This window comes from Pyrus communis, chromosome 1 (assembly GCF_963583255.1).
Source record: "Pyrus communis chromosome 1, drPyrComm1.1, whole genome shotgun sequence".
Classification (NCBI taxonomy): Eukaryota; Viridiplantae; Streptophyta; class Magnoliopsida; order Rosales; family Rosaceae; genus Pyrus; species Pyrus communis.
The window spans coordinates 19,835,083-19,852,636 of NC_084803.1; the positions used below are offsets into that span (position 1 = coordinate 19,835,083).

Below are 17,554 nucleotides of genomic sequence, written 5' to 3' on the forward strand. Positions count from 1 at the left end.
TCGACCTGAATTGCTTGTTTACATTTTGACCAATCCGTTCTACATCGGCATTCATCAACGGAATGTGGTTTAATGTCATTGTTAAGCATGATGTCAATAGCTACTGTGTACGCAAATACATCGTTGACGATCATCTAATTCTGATTCCAAACTTCATCCAATATTGCGTAATGGACCCAAATCTCGCGATTCATGGGAGGTCGGGTTGTCTCATCTAAGACATCACCGTAATCTAGAAAAACCTTATGCGTTGGAACAGATAAGTGAGCGATGGTCGGATTCAGACTAGGGTCACTAGTTTGTGCCGTTTTCCTCTTTCGGGGTTGTGAATCCTTTGAACCAAAGGGTCTGCCACGCTTTAGGATCAGAGTAGATGATTGGCTAGCCGCCAATGTACCTGTCCGTGTGGAAGGTGCGGCCTCCCCACCTTCGGGGATGATTCGGCCTTCCCAAGCGAGATTACAACATACGTGGGGTACGTCTATCTTTGCAGGTGCATTTGCAACAGATATATGTGATCTTGTCACTTTAGTTAGATCAATAAAAACATCCAGCATACTTTGAGCAATGCTCTGAAGATCTATAATTTGTCGCACCTCAGTTTCAAACTGGGCAATGGGAGGATCTAAATGAGACATAGTGGGAGCATACCACGACAATTTGTGGTGTTCTCCAAGAACATTAGCATGCTTATCTCCCCTTAACGACGGGAAGACTGTCTCATCAAAGTGACAATCCGCAATACATAAGATAAAGAGATCTCTTGTCAAAGGCTCTAAATAGCGGATAATTGATGGCGAATCATAACCGATTGTAACGGTGAATGCGAGACGTTAGGCTCGTATCCAATAACCAACTATAACGGTGAATGAGGTTGGGTAACAGTGGGCCTCAGGCGGACCAGTATAGCTGTGTGCAATATTGCATAGCCTCAGGCAAATACCGGCAGTTTGGTTTGCATAACCAAAGTCTGAGCTATCAATTGAAGACGCTTTATGAAAGCTTCATGGGATACATGATGTTCGACTTCAATCCCAACTAACATGTAATAATCGTCAAAAGTCTATGACGTAAACTCTCCAGCGTTATCCACTTAAATCGACTTGATCGGATAATCAGATTGGTGAGCCCTTAGCTTAATAATTTGTGCTAGGAGTTTCGCAAATGCAGCGTTGCATATGGACAGTAGGCAAACATGTGGGGTCCAAACGACATCAAACTTTAATGATCCAAACCTTTATTTTTCAAGTTGCACCTCATAGATCATTCTTGCAGCATATTAGCCGAACCATAAATATTTGAGACATCTAATTGCGTTTAAAGAAATTGACGAACATTATGGTTAAGAAACATTAAAATTTTATTGTGACAATTGAATGAGAAACTGGTTTCAGATTGAATTTAACTTTTGCAAGAATGATCTATGAATTAAGATTTACAACATAGACGATTCAAATTTTTTTTTTCCTAAAAATGGAGATCATTTCCCGTAAAGGGCATGTTTAGGAGATACTTCTTTCTATTTAAAGAGTGAAAAGTAAATGAGATCTCGAATTTACATTTGTCCAAGTGGAGCATAACTCACATTTACATCTTTTGAAAATGTAGTTTGAGATGCAAATGGACTTTTTCATCTCAAATATGTATCTCTAAAATATGATGTTCTCAAGGCTTGCCTTGTTTAAAACTCGTTGACCTTTGACGTGGCTTGGTTCTTGAACGAATTGAATCACACAGGGTGAAAAAAAAAAAACAAAAAATTAGCACATGCAAGGTTCTTTAATTTCTAATGTGAGGTTCATTTTCAACAAATTGTTTTATGCATATGGACAATAAATATTAGGTGATGTGGGAGTCCATGGTCCATTTAGCCTAATACATGGGTTAATCTTGCGTTGATACCACATAAAGATTTTTGAATATGCTAGAAACACGACAGAACATCACATATTATATAATTAAAGAAACACTTAATAAAAACTCTGCTAATTATATAGTAATATATGATTTTTTTACTTTTCTAATATGCTGAAAAATCTTTCGATACTATGATGGTTAACACCAATTTCGAGAAAAGAATACAAACATAATGGTTGCCAGCGACTTAGAAAATTATAAAGAACAGAAAGAAAACAAACAAAGCCCATAAAAACTTCGAAAATAGAAAGCACAATTCTAAAAGCACGATATACAAATCAGAAAAAGCAAGTTAAGTTTCCAAAGTACTTATAGTTACTTAAAAAAAAAGTTGCATAAGATTTAGACTCAGTGAACGAAATGATTGTAGTTAATTTTTTTTTTTAAATAAATGATATTATTTATAATTAAAAATATGAGTATTAACTAAATTTTATAATGAATTAACAATAATATGATTCAAATTCGTTTTTCATTAAAATCAGACTTATAACATGTTACTACAAGTGAAAATAAATATTATTAAATCGTAGTACTAATATTAAACTTTGGATGTTATTATTACTTGCTACAAAATGTTAAGCAATATGTACCAGCTGCTAGCCACAATATGTCAGGTGAGTCAGTCACATTTTAATATACAACTATTTATACCTTTTATTAATAATTTTTAAACTTTAAAAATAATAAATAGAGATAGGCACCTGTACCCTCCCCACATCCATACAAAATGAAACAATGCGTTAGGTAGTCGGTAGTACGTACGAGTAACAGAAATAGATATGGAGAAAGATCTGTCTCCTTCTATATATCTATTTTTATTCTTTATAAATAAAGGGTGGTGTTATCCACACATCAATTTTTATCCCTCACACATTCCTTTCAATTTTCGGCCATCGGATCGAAAGAACCGAAGAAGATTAATAGACAAAAATTAACAAGAATGTGTTGAAAGTAAAAAAAAGTGTGTAAATAACACTTTCCTAAATAAATTATCTTTTAGCGAATAACATACAATCTCAATCTTAAAATTTGTTGGATGATTATTCTATGTTCTGAAAGTTTTTAAGAATTCTACCAATAGTTACATAATGATTAAGATTTAACGTTACACACTCAACAACTCTTTTATTTTGAAACATTGTAAATTTTCATTGCAACTCAACACTCGTACTATTACGAATATAAGCAAATTGGAATTGACAAATGTATACTAGCACATATCGTACTAAGAGAAATGTTAAGGAGACTCTTTCAAAATTGACTCTTCATAAACTCTTTGATATTTTACAAGTTAACGTTAATTTTATTGCCAGCATCACAAATATTGTGCAAAAAATTTGAGGTGGCAGAGAATCCATAAGAGCCCTTAATATTTCCGATCGTACTAAATAACAGATTATATCTTGTGCCAACATTAATTTTTGTTTCAATATCATAAAATATTGTGCTAAAAACATGTAGTGATAGATAATTCTCACACAATTCAACGTTAAGTACCATGATAATATTATAAAAAATTTTGTACAAACTATGATAGACGCTCTTTTTTTCTTAGACCAAGTTAAAATCCCCAGTTAGGTTTTTATCAAGATCTACTATTGTGCACCCTATCATCTGATGTGTAATTGTTTTGATTTTATGAATCAATGAATATCAAACTTTTAAAAAAAATAAAATAAATAAAACAATGAGGTGGCAGAGAGCATGCAAAGTATTTTTGAACGAGTCTTCTTAGTATTTATTTTCTCCTTAATCCATCAATTTGTATATGTTAATTTTACTCCAATGACGAAAGTCAATTATGCATGAACATTTTGAGGGTGAATTCGAATAGGACGGACTCCCTTGTTACTATCAATTAACTGTTTAACATGAAACGCCAATGCTTTACTAAAAAAAATTGATCAGTGAATGAATCACAAAAACAATAAAGTAGTCGTCCTTGCCTCTGTAATCTATATTTGATGAAATCTATCGTCATGATTCGATACAGCAGCTGTTAACTTAAAACTTAAAAAAATTAGTGAGGACAAACTAGAAGTCAATTAAGGTAATTAAGTACATGTTTAATGGGGAGAGGAAGGTGAAGAGAAAGAGCCTGAGCCTGCTCCCCCTAGGACTCTGTCCTCCAGTACATATTTATAGTTTGAGGGAGTCTGTCGGTGGCTGAGGGCGGTGGCTGAGGGCAGGGGAGGGGAAGATCAGAAGATGAGATTGGCCGTTAAGAAGGAAGGAGAGGGAGAGAGATCATGATATGATGAATCGGACGGTGGAGGTGGGTGGTGGCAGGTTTACAGGCTGGACTTGATGGGATGGTTTGTAATGATTGCCCCCGGATTCGGCCTTCCTTGTCGCCTTCTGCCACCTCACCCCTCAGCGTTGCCCTTTTTTAAATTAAATTTTTTATTATTTAAACGTTTGAAAAAGAAACGTAAAAAATCCCACACGAAAATGCTCTACAGCCTGGCAGACTTCCTCAGTCAAACCCGTCTCGCACCCAAATCAGACTTACCATCCATCCTTATCCCCTCCGCATATGTTCCTTTATTCAATTTTTAATAAATTTAATTTTCCGTGATCATCAATCTGAACCATTGTTCTTTAGCGGTACGTTACAATAACTAATATGACATATGAATGATTGATAACGGAAATAGACGCTCTAGTTATTATGCGCCGCTAACATTATAATTGAAACTTGATGCTCTTAACAGAATGAGATATTAGATTTTGTTTTCCTAACCATCAAGTGAAAATAATTCTAGAAGAATATAAACGACGCGCAGCTAACTTAATGCCTAAATCCGCTGATTGTTATCTACAACTTCCAAAAATATTAATTAAATAAATAAATAAATAATTGAAAAATAAGGAGAAACGAACGCCCAAGACTCCAACTGTGACAGAGTAAAGCGCACGCTCCTGCTGCAGCAATGGGCATTAAAAAGAGCAAACAAAAAAGAAAAGAAAAAAAAGGCCAAGAGTGATACGTCATGTAATTCAGTGCACTTTCTACATGACGCGTGTCCTTCACCAGCTGTATCCCAAAACTCCCCATTTCTTAACCGATTGCTTCCAACGAGCGGTGCCGCTTTACCCCGTCAATACCAACTATTTAACCATCCAACCTCCACCGGCCCAACCGGTCACCCTTCACCCCTCCCTCCCTCCCTCGTATAAAAAACCCCTCCCTCCTCCTCCCCACTCTGTTTTTCGCCTCTCCCAAATCAAAATACCAGAAACTCTCAACTTTCAAATTTCGAAGGATTACAGAGAAATTAAAATTTAAGGAGAAAAAAAAAAAAAAAAAAAAAAAGATAGGGGGAAAGAGAGAGTCTGTGAGTTAATTGCGATGGCGGTGAGCAGAAAAGATATGGATCGGATCAAGGGTCCATGGAGCCCCGAGGAGGACGACTCCCTGCAGAAGCTGGTGCAGAAGCACGGCCCCAGGAACTGGTCGCTGATCAGCAAGTCCATTCCCGGTCGGTCAGGGAAATCGTGCCGGCTGCGGTGGTGTAACCAGCTGTCACCGCAGGTGGAGCACCGGGCTTTCACGCCTGAGGAGGACGACATGATCATCCGGGCCCACGCTCGGTTTGGGAACAAGTGGGCCACCATCGCCCGCCTCCTCAACGGCCGGACCGACAACGCTATCAAGAACCACTGGAACTCCACCCTTAAGCGGAAGTGCTCAGACGGCGGCGGCGTCGATTTGAATGTAGGGTACGATGGTCATTTTCTCCGTGACCACGAGCAGCCGCCGCTGAAGCGGTCGGTTAGTGCTGGGTCGGGCGTGCCCGTTTCAACCGGGCTGTACATGAGCCCGGGTAGCCCGTCCGGGTCGGACGTGAGCGACTCCAGCGCGCAAGTCATGTCTATGTCCGACTGCCACGTGTACAGGCCCGTGGCAAGAACTGGCGGGGTGTTGCCTCCGGCAGAAACGACTTCGTCTTCCAACAACAACAGCAGTAACAGCGAGAAGAACGATCCTCCGACTTCGCTGTCTCTGTCACTTCCCGGGGTCGACCCGGAGGAGGTGTCGAACCAGGTTGCGGCTGCGAGCGAGTCCACCCAGGCTCCGGCTCCGGTTCCAGCTCCGGTCTCGACTACGTCGGTGGCGGTGCAGAATATTCCGGCGGAGTTGCTTGCGGTGATGCAAGGGATGATAAGGAAGGAAGTGAGGAACTACATGGCGGGGTTGGAGCAGAGCGGGGTTTGTTTTCAGCAGGCTGCTGCTGGCAATGAGGGGTTTAGGAATGTTGGGGTGAAGCGAATTGGGTTTAGCAGAATTGAGTGAGCGAGAGAAGTGCGGATTATTCCGGACAAGTTGGCAATTTGGATGATCGAAGGGAGCTCAATGCAAAAGAGTTATGAGCTTTTTGGAGAGAAGAAGTGGTAGGCAGTGCATGCCTGACCATAAAATCGATGGAGGGGGAGGGAAGGACGGAAGCGTTGATTTTATTTTTGTTTTATTTATCTATGTTTTTGTTGAGTAGGGGAAAATAATAATTTTGGTCAGTGTACAGTGCGAGACAGAGAGGGGGTTTGAGACTGGAAAATTTGGCCTTGTTCATCGGAAGACATGCACACCTTCCAAGGATAAAAAGAAAAATGAGGGAAGGGGTAAAAATGGATCCTTGAAATTTCAATCTGAATGTTCGTCCTCCTTATTATCTGGGTTTGTTTTTACTGCACAATCATAATATTATTAAGGTTGATGATGGGAGAGATAAATTACAATTTGAACAAGTGAGGGTTTGATGTTGGAAACCATGATCCAAATCTGAAATTTGACTTGGTAAACAAAGAGTTTGGAGAATTGAAACGTGGCTGTTTTTCTTGGAGAATGCCTGATACGGATTTGTTCAATAATTGTTACGTAGACTTGCTACCAACTGTAAATTTTTTACTTTTTGTTGCCGTGTGATTACAAGATAAAAAACAGGCAAGTAGGATACGTTTCAGACTTCTGGCCATCAAAAGGACCAGACTACAAAGGCAATATAATAGTAATATAGATGTACCCACCCATGCAGTCCTGGTGACACAAAGCCTTTGCTTTCTGGTACATTTGTGAAAACTGTGAAGGGCTTTGAGTAAATATAATTTCATGCTTAAAATAGTACAAAAAAAGGGAGGAAAGTCTTGTTGTTCCTCTTCATAAAAAGAAGAGGTTGGGTGGGGATCTAGGGTTAAGCAATACGTTCACCTGTTGGGTAAGAAAAATATCTCGACCCAACAAACAAACAATTGCAACCACCTTAAGGTGATCTAATAATTGGGGACGAATTTCAGGTTAGTATTCCACGTGACACGTTTTATGTTTGATTCTTAGCGCTGGTGAATCACATGATGGTGGTCAGATAAGGTTGAAATGCCTTTCTAAGTTTTTCTAATCTCCATAAAGATGGACTGCCATAACGAAGCTGAGATGAGATTGGTGTGTTGGAAGGTGTAATTCATCTTATGAGCTACGACGATAAGGGGTAATCACTGAGGACATATTACGTAAATGGTGCATGCGTTTTTAGCTAACACATGAAATTAAAAACTGTCCTAAATAAATTGGAGAAACCGCCCATGGTAAAATTAGGTGGAAAGTTGAAAAATGGACGGTTGGGAAATACATTCAAACTTGGTTAAAAGAGGTTGCTTGGAGAGCAAGACATGGGAAACATGTCAACAAATACGACTCCTCCCAGTCGCCGCCCAAGTCCTTTACGTAACGAATATAAACTTGTAAAATTCCACCCACCCCCCAGCCCAAGTTTATTTTTCTGTAAATTAAAGGACAATTTTATTGCTTTCTAGGGTTTAAAATTAAACATACAAACTCCATGATTGGAAGCTTTACAGAAGAAACTGTGGTGCTTCCCACACTGATATCGGACTCGAAATCAAGACTTTTTCCAGGTTAAATGATGGACTCTTAACAAAATGCTACTTACTTACCAGACCTTTCTCTTGTTATACATAACATGTGCCGTTGCTCTTTGCTGTAGACCAACTTGACCAACGAACTCTTAAGGGGAAAAAAAGTGTTTTAAGTTACTCAGCTGCAGCTTGGATGGTGTCTGTGCCAGATTGAAGTGTCCTCAGTGATACGAGTCTGGATTTCAGTTCTTTTACCGAATTCCATAAATCCTGCCTCCAGCACCACGTCGGGTGGTTTAGAGCACAGGCAAACAAGAAGCGTACCACCTTCGTGTAACAGAACCTACATGTCAACCAAACGAGCAATCATGAAACTGGAAGCTAAAGTTAGAGAGCAGACGAGTTTGAGGTATTGCTTCCAATGGTGTACTTTAAAAGACATGGAAAAGAAAGTAGCAATAAGGTTTCAGGAATTTAAAAAAACGAAGCAATTCATACCGTTAACCAGAGGGGAAGAAATCCTAATATGGATGGAAGAGAAGCCAAAATTATACAGGATAAAGCAAGGGCTACACTCTGCTTCACCTGCATATGCATGCAGAAAATAATGTCAGTAACAGAAATACAAACAAATGATGGGATAGATGTTTAGCAGGTACCAAGGAAGTTGTTTGGCGAGACTTGGCAATACAGAATGGTACAGCAGATATATTGTCTCGCAGCAACAATACATCTGCAACAGCTGTGGCAGTTGCACTAGCACGTTGGGCAAGGACAATCCCTACAGTGGCTGCTGCTAGCGCTGGAGCATCGTTTATACCTTCACCGACCATTATCAGATCTCCACCTGTAGTAAATCCCAGAATGTGCTGAGATGAACATATTAGCTTTGAAAAACAGGTGAGGAAAGACTGGCATGCATTCGATAAATTGCCCACCACCAAAGACATGATCAAGTCAACACTTGATATAATGCATTGTACATTACTGAAATTAGAATGGAAAGGCTATGGACACGGGGGAAACAAGAAGAAAAGACATTCTCAGTGAAAATACATAATGCAAATGCATTTTCCTTTTTTGGTACTCATAGCAATAATAGTTAACAAACGTGCAGGAACATAGACAAATTGTTAAAATATAACACGTTTAGGAATGAATTTAACAAAGTAGAATGTTTAAAAAATTCCTCAAACTTTTCGTTATGCTATGACATTCAATAGAAGACCTAAACGAGGGCGTACACACTACTTATTGTTACCGTTAACTAGTCATCAATTGTACATCTGCCGAACCTGAGATATACTTAAGAGGAGGGAGAAGATCAATTATATTTTGAGATACAAGGACCACTAATCAAATGGCATGTTATTAGAGTTAAAGATTATAAACTCACCCGTTTCCCTTGAGACATCTTTAACATGACTGAGCTTATCCTCAGGCTTCAGACTGCAATAAACTTCATTGATACCAACAGAGTTTGCAACTCTCCAAGCACTTGACTCATGGTCACCAGTCAACATCATTACACGGAGCTTTGCTTGATCTTGTAACTCTTCTATGACATCCGAGGACCCAGGTCGAGGCCTATCCTCAAGATGAATCAATGTTACCTGCACAGACTCATCATGATTTAGAAAAGGCTAAACAAAAAACACCCCATAGGAAAATGGGTACTCGTATTGATAAACAAAAATTTCAGGAAGAGCTTGTTAACATACTCTCCCAAGTATGTACGTAGGTTGGCAAATTTTGAACACCAGTATGCAAGTACACCTTTTTGCAATAAGCTTAGTTACAGACATTTAAAACAGAATTAAGTTTAGTTAAGCACATTTAGGCTGAAAACTAATCTATTTATGTTCACTCTGCAGTTCAGTTATATCTCATACCCTCGTAATTTCAACCAAACCCAATTACTATACACTTATTCCATATTTCTTTTAACTCCAAACCAAATGAATATACCCTCATAATTTTAACCCCCAAAATTTCAGTCGTCACACCCACTTCAAACCAAAAGTTTCCCTTATTTGCATACACTTAAAATGAAACCTCACCTTTTCATTGACTGAAAGAGCTGCACGAACAAATTTTGTTCCATATGAAGATGCATTCACAGCTTCCTTGATCTTTTCTGATGTATCTTCTGATCTACAAAGTGAGGTAATGAAATCTACTGAACCAAGAGATGTTTTCAACAGTTTACCCCCTTCAGTTCCTAACTATAACAAGACAGAAATCAATGGAAATCATTATACCTCTTACTGGCCAAAAACACTTAAAAAAAATTTAGGTGAAAGACAATTGATGCCTGTATGATACATTCATTACATTAGTATTGATTGCAATCAGAAAAGAAAATAACCATGCACTTAGAGCACCGCTGGAAACAAGATATGTAATCGATAGATATCGGAATGAATTGAAAACTAGCTAAGACATGAAAAAGTGGCAGCAAGTATAGATTACACAACGGAATGGGGTCAATTGGATAAGAAAATGAGCGAAGGACTTCATTAGTAAAGTTGGAATTTTTAAAAGAAAAAGGTCTATGCTAGTTAGAAAAAAAAAAAAAAAAAAAAACCTCGATGCCGTTGAGAGTAGCAATTAGACCTCTGCCTGGAAAATACTCAAAACTCTCAACAGAAACAGAAGGAAGGTTTTTCCCTTCACTATGGTTGACCACAGCTCTGAAAGGAAAATAGAAAGACCAATAAGTATTGATAATATCATCTTCAACACGTGTCATCTGTTAATTAGTATATTTGATTCCAACATCTCCCATTACTTGATAGAGGGCATTAAGATTAAAATAAATGTTGTCAGCGAGAAGTAAAATTGTTCATTACCCTTTCTGAGCGGGAAACAAAGTACGTGGGTACATGTTGAATCAGAAAGGATGCATTGCAGATTACAATTGCAAGGGATAGTAAGTTAAACAGACAAATAAATAGGGCTACTGTCCAAAATCACTACCTTCCAATAGGGTGAGTGGTACCCTTCTCCATTGCAGTGGCAACAGCAAGAGCCTGCTTTTCACAGCTGGGGACACAGCAGGAAGAAAAATCTGATACACCATTTCTCATCCGATGCCCGTAAATTGGTTCAATTGCTTTGAACGCCAACCCCCCGGTTGTCAAGGTTCCAGTTTTATCAAATGCAATAGTGTGACAAGAAGCTAGAGCATCTAGCACATGGCCACCTTTCAGCAGTATCCCCTGTAACAAACATAAAAGGCGGTGTGTCATACCCAAACAGCGCATGCCTTATTACTGCACAGAATTTAAGATTATAACATGGAAATGCATGAAAAGTAAACCAGTTCATATTGTAGCATCGATTAAAATGCATACCTTCCTCACACAGGAACTAATTGCAGTAGCATGTGCCAATGGAGCTACCGCCAAAGCACAAGGTGAAGCTGCCACCATGAGGCCCAATGCTCTATAAACTGATCCTCTGCAAGCTATAGGATTAATCAAATATCAGCTTGATGGACGATGAGCATGCCCTCTATTTTCAATACATATAGTAAAGCGGTATTCAGCTAGTTCTTTCAGAGGCAGGAAAATAAGGTAGTTCTTTAAGATTTTGATATTGCAAACCTGTCTAACATTCATTTTGGCTGACTTAACATAAAAATAATAGTAAAACAATGTATCTAATCTTTTTACATTTCCCTGGTTTATCAGTGGGGATCTGGTAAAGCTAAAATACCACTTCTTTTTGTTCTATTTCTTTTCTATTGAAAAAAAAAATTAATGTAAAAATCATTGGTGGCAAGAGTGCTTCAAGCGCTTAGGGAAGATTACCCGATGTTCCAATAAATGGCCACTTGAATAGGAATGGACCAAGAAGAGCAATAGCAGCTGATAAAACTACAATCACCATGCTGTATTGCTCACCAACTGATCCAGCCACCTCTGAAGCTTTGGTTTATTCAATTGTGCTTCTTCAGTCAATTGCAAAATCCTACTAAGAGTTGATTCTTTCCAAGTTTTTGTTGCCTGCATAAACAATTGCTTTTAGCACCTAATCACAGCTCATTACAACAATCTTACTAGCATGAGAACTCTAGAAACCCACCCATGACAACTTTCAAGATCATCCCGTCAACGACTGTGGCAAGAATTATATTTCCAAGATAAATTGGGAATCTAGTGAATTTGTATGCTAAGTTTAAGGGTCATAAAAATATCTAAAAAGTGGGGGCAAAAAAGACTCATTCACAAAGGTGTTTCATGTAACTTTCAGCATAGCTCCTAACGTTTACATTAAGAACATAATATGAAAAGCGAGTTCTTCATGTATCCAATTCTGAAAAAATTGAAAACAAAATATTTGTGAATGTACCTTTCATTGTTATCCTGCCATCCAAGTTCCTTGCACCACCAGGAACCCTGTCTCCAACTTTTGTCTCCAACGGTTTGATCTCTCCAGTCAAGTGCTCGATAGTAAGGTGGCAGTACCTTGGGAAACTTCACAATCTACAGGCACAGACTAATCCAATACCAGCCCCTATTACAATGCTTCCATATTCTAATGGATCGTTTAGGTGAGATATAATGATATATAACTGTAGTGAGGACAAAACCTATTGAAGATGCTACCAAATCATTCCACTAGTGATATTATTAAACACGAAGGTTGTAAATTTGTTCCCGTACCTCATCAGCTCCGACCAAAATGTACGACCCCACTTGTAGGTCGTGCACGGGAACCTGCTTGTATGCCAAATCAGACGTATTAGGAAGTTGTCCGTCATTGATATCCAGCACAAGGGCGAAATCCGGATGATTTTCCTTCAAATCTTTGACGTCAATCATAGAACGACTTGTGAAATACTCCTCAGCTGCATTGACAACACACAATGATCAATACACAATAAGTTGCCACCATAAAGTAGCGAAATTTAAATGCTTACCGATATGGGCAAGATTGAACATGGCCAAAAGTAACCATCCTTCCAATGCATTCCCCATAAACACAGATGCAAATGCTGCTAAAGCCATCAATACGTGAATGTTTACCTTCCCGCCACTTAAATCAGTAGGAGCGTCGAGTGCCGCGGAGACCTGCGATTAAATCCAATTCAAATTCAATCAATTGCAGACCAAATTCTAGGGTTTTAATCAATTAAACAGGAGGATGCAAGTTCTTTAGTTCTTACCCCCACCAGAGGGAATGCAACGAGTATGAAAGCATTCTGCATAGGCTTCACGGCCAGCTTGGGCATCATATAAGGGCAAACGGCGGCGGCGAGAAGCAGAGCAGCGGAGCAGAAGCACAATTGCATGTGCTCCCTGAGGAAATCGCCGAGGTCGGTCCATCGCACGGCCTTGGCGAATCGGACGAACTTTTTCTGAGTTCCGGTGAGCTCCCCATAGTCGTGGTGGTGATGGTGGTCGTGGCGATGGTCGTGGTTATGGGGGTGGTGGTGATCGTGATCGTGATCATGATCGCATGTCCTGGCGGTGCATCGGAGAGCGGTGGAATTGCGGAGAGGAGGAGGAGGGAGGGCATTGAAGCGGAAGAGAGAAGGGCGGAGGAGGGGGTGGTAGAAGATGGGTTTTGGGGAGGGCGAGTTGAGTCGAGTTGTGGTGGGGAGATGACTCAGTAGAAGGGAGTGGTGGTGGTGGTTACTAGTGAATCTGATTGGGATTGGACGAGGGAGCAGGGATTCCATTGGGATGTTAGAGAGAGAGAGAGTGTGTGTGTGTGTGTGTGTGTGTTCAAGACATGGTCGTCGGTGAGAGTCTGAGAAGTGGAAGTTGTGTTTCCCTCGGTGTTTTATTTGTTGCGAGAGTCTGGAGATGGGAGTTTGGAGTGGTGAATCTGTTAAACGTTAACTGGGTGATGACATTGTGTCTCCACACTCCACAGCATGTGCTCATTTCGAACGCTGCAAGTTGCAAATGGGATTTGGCGCCGTTGATTTCTTGCTGGAAAATTCAAACTATTCACACCGACTCCACTCGTTCGTTCTGCCATCACAATTAACTTCACACTATCAAATTTTAACTTTTGTTTCGTAAAGGTTATGACATTTTTTACCTTTTTACATCGCATCATTAAATTAATTTGCACTTTTCATTTGATTGATGGTTTGATCAATTATTAATTCTAGATATCACATGGCAAGACAATACGTGACTTACTTTCCAAACTTACTAATCATATTGCAAAGAACACATTAAGACCATTTACGTGAGCAGATTAGACAATCAACTCAATTGAAGATGTAAATTGATATGCTATGCGAGAAAATTGGTGCCCCGTGTCTCATTTTAAATCTGACTTCTAATCTAGGTGGTATCAAGTATACTTTAGGTCATCTTGTTAGTATAATTTTTGGTTAATTACAAATTTGTCGTTTGCATGTTTGGGCTTTTTTTTTTCTTTTTCACTTTGGTCATGCAAATTTATCTTGTTTCAAGTTGATCCCTAAACTTGTGAAAATGTGTTTAATGAGGATATACAGAGACGTTTACAAAAATTGACGAAACAACATATGAAAATTGACGAAACAACATGTGAAAATTGACGTTTACAAATTTATCTTGTTTCAAGTTGGTCCCTAAACGACATGAGGATATACATAACCGTTTTACATTTTTAGAAGCGCATTCAAAAGAACAATTTGTATGATGGGGTAATGGTGATGACCCATTTTCATCATGAACGAATGTCTCTTATCCTAATGTCACGCGTCTAGACCAATAGATGTATCTTCTTTATTATATATAGCGGGTAAAAAAAAAAAGGAATGGATAAGCAGGTTTCATTTTTAAGACTTCACAAAAACACACTTTCGCATGGCTTTATTTTTCCCTTTCAACCAATTCTGAACAAGGATATATAGAGTACGACACAACTTCTGAAATTTATAAACAGAATCTTACAGTGTTGATCAAAACCTCAAAAGTCTGCTGAAGGTTTTGGTGATTTGAAGTTGTAAATTTGAGTGTTCATGATGGGCATTTTGTCCAGTGAAAACTTCTTTGGCAAGAAATCAAACCCAAGAAAAACGAGTGCAGCACATCTTAATTATATTTGACAATCTTGGTCTCCACAGCAGAACTTTCCAGATATAGCTGGTCACATTAAAGGAACAAATTTGGCCATCCAATATGGGCAGCCAGGCCGGAAAATCAAGTGTCCGGTTGATAATCATTTCGTTGTTAGTGTAGTTTTTACCGTTTTGTTGGAAATAGTGGAGAAATACAAGAGAAAAAAGAATGATGAGTAAAGGTGGAAGATGAGTGGTGGGAAAGAGGTACAAGGAATGAAAGAGTACATATGTAATGTTAACTAAAAATTGATAAGTTTCGAGTAATTTTTCAGAATTTTCAAGTTTTTGTTTTGTAAATTGTTCTTCATTTTTCCGTCCTTCCTCCCTCTACCCTTCTTTGTTCATTAGTCCCTCCATATGCATTTTTCTATATCAAGAAAAGATTGAAACTAAAAGCGAAATTGTTATCAAATAGACCGTAACTATGAGATGCTAAAAAACACCAACTTTCTAAATTTCTAATTCCATGCATGACGTGTGTGATGAGGCAACATAACCCACTCGAGCACAACACGAAGAAAAGATTTTTGTCCTAATAATATATTTACTTATATTTAATTGTTTTATTTCAGCAGCCACAGCTTTGGACTTTATTTTTTGTAACCTTTTGTGATTGAATGCAGATCGCCTTCATTTCTTGATACAGTCGTGTTTGAATTCATTAAAAAACTGATTAAGGCAAACGCCATGGTCATATGGAGGTTTGACATGATCAGTATAAAACCCCAAAGAGCAACACTCCACCTTCACCATTAATTCTGTTACTTTTATTACTAATTATTTGTTCATTGGTAACCAGACCAATTGATCCATAAGAAATGGAGGGAAGAAAGGCGTTTGGTTGGGCTGCCAGAGACACTTCTGGAATTCTTTCACCCTTTTCATTCAACCTCAGGTCTCTCTCTCTCTCTCATCTGTTATAAACAGTTGGGTTACTCTCTATGGCCTCGCTTGGTATAAGTAACTCTCTAAATTCATGCTCTTTTTAATCCTCCTATTTCAGAGATGATTGAAATGTAACTTAACTTTTCTTCTTGAGTAATCCATCTCGTACCGTATAATCCAATCCTCTATACCAAGCACGGCCAATATTGCCAACTGATTTTTACAGTGAAACCTCGACTACCTTCATAATGCACTGTATTGTAAACTAAATGTCCTCATGAACAGAGAAACAGGTGCAGAAGATGTAATGTTGAAGGTTTTGTACTGTGGAGTAGACCACACAGATCTTCATCAGATGAGGAATGAGATTCACTCTACTAATTACCCTTTGGTTCCTGGGTAAGTAAGACCATATACATTTTGACAATATTCTTCATGCATGCAGGCATGCGCGTAGCATTTTATCAAATAATTAACCTTTATGTTTATAGATATTATGCTTTTGACAGTTTTACTGTCTAACCCTTCTTTGTACTTGCTTTGGTTTAAATTTTGGAGGCATGAAATAGTGGGAGAAGTGGTGGAGTTGGGTTCAGAGGTAAAGAAATTTAGGGTTGGGGACTTGGTGGGAGTTGGATGCATAGTTGGGTCCTGTGGAGAATGCTCGCCTTGCCAATCCAACATGGAGCAATACTGCCCCAATATAATCCCCACTATTAATGGCACCAACAAAGATGGAAGTTTCAATAGGGGAGGCTTCTCCTCTGCCATGGTTGTTCATCAAAGGTAATCAACAACTATTTAATTAGTTAGGAAGTAACCAATCTAGTTCAGTTTAGTTCAGTTCAGATCAGACCAACAGTCTAGTCCGGTTCACCAATTTTTCGGTTTGAACGTCCACTCCTAGCAAAACACCTGAACTCTATAATCTATCTTTGTAGCCTTCCATTTTGAGTTACCCTGCCTTATAATTAAGAGTAAAATGCAGGTTTGTGGTTCGGATACCCGAAAACCTAGCACCGGATCAGGCAGCTCCGTTGTTGTGTGCTGGGGTGACAGCCTACAGTCCATTGAAGCAGTTCATGGGGTCTAACAGGGTTCTCAGGGCAGGGATATTGGGTTTAGGAGGAGTTGGGCATCTGGGTGTGATAATTGCCAAGGCAATGGGCCACCATGTGACTGTCATAAGCTCTTCTGATAAGAAGAGGCAGGAGGCTTTGGACATTTTAGGTGCAGATGCTTTTCTGGTGAGCTCCAATGCTGCCGAGATGGAGGGAGCTGCCAACAGCCTTGACTATATTCTCGACACAGTGCCCGCTTTTCATCCTCTGGGATCTTACCTTTCACTGCTCACGGTTGATGGAAAGCTCATCGTAGTTGCTGCTGTGCCTAAACCCCTGCAGTTTGATGCAGTCGACTTAATTCTAGGTACTATCCTCTGCTCCCATCCCTGTTCGATTTCAATCTTTTGATATTAGAGCCATATTGTAAGATATAATTTGTGCTCTCGTACAGGGAAGAAGGCGATTGCCGGGAGCTTCATCGGAAGCATGGACGAAACTCAAGAGATATTGGAGTTTTGGGCAGAGAAAGGTTTGAAGTCTTTCATAGAGGTAGTGAAGATGGATTATGTTAACAAGGCATTTGAGAGAATGGAAAGAAATGATGTGAGGTTTAGGTTTGTCCTGGATGTAGCCGGAAGCAACCTGGAATGATCAAGACGGTTCAAAAATAAACACGACAGAGGACATAAATCATTGCGATCTTATTCTTTAGCCTGAAATCGCTTAAATTTGATCG

General features: G+C 39.2%; 2 protein-coding genes and 1 pseudogene across 2 annotated transcripts; 2 read left to right on the top strand and 1 right to left on the bottom strand.

The window, feature by feature from the left end:
• Positions 1-5,170: 5,170 nt before the first annotated feature.
• Positions 5,171-6,593, top strand: LOC137731759 (transcription factor MYB73-like). Its single transcript, XM_068470967.1, has one exon. It carries the CDS (start codon positions 5,273-5,275, stop codon positions 6,215-6,217), a length of 945 nt encoding a protein of 314 aa, XP_068327068.1. The 5' UTR covers positions 5,171-5,272; the 3' UTR covers positions 6,218-6,593.
• Positions 6,594-7,700: 1,107 nt separating this feature from the next.
• LOC137740603 (probable cadmium/zinc-transporting ATPase HMA1, chloroplastic) lies at positions 7,701-13,511 on the bottom strand (annotated as a pseudogene).
• A 2,074-nt stretch (positions 13,512-15,585) lies between these two features.
• LOC137740588 (cinnamyl alcohol dehydrogenase 1-like) lies at positions 15,586-17,491 on the top strand. The gene is made up of 5 exons (XM_068480428.1): positions 15,586-15,764; positions 16,040-16,153; positions 16,313-16,540; positions 16,743-17,182; positions 17,270-17,491. Exons 1-5 carry the CDS (start codon positions 15,688-15,690, stop codon positions 17,467-17,469), a joined length of 1,059 nt encoding a protein of 352 aa, XP_068336529.1. The 5' UTR covers positions 15,586-15,687; the 3' UTR covers positions 17,470-17,491.
• The last annotated feature ends 63 nt before the right edge of the window (positions 17,492-17,554 follow it).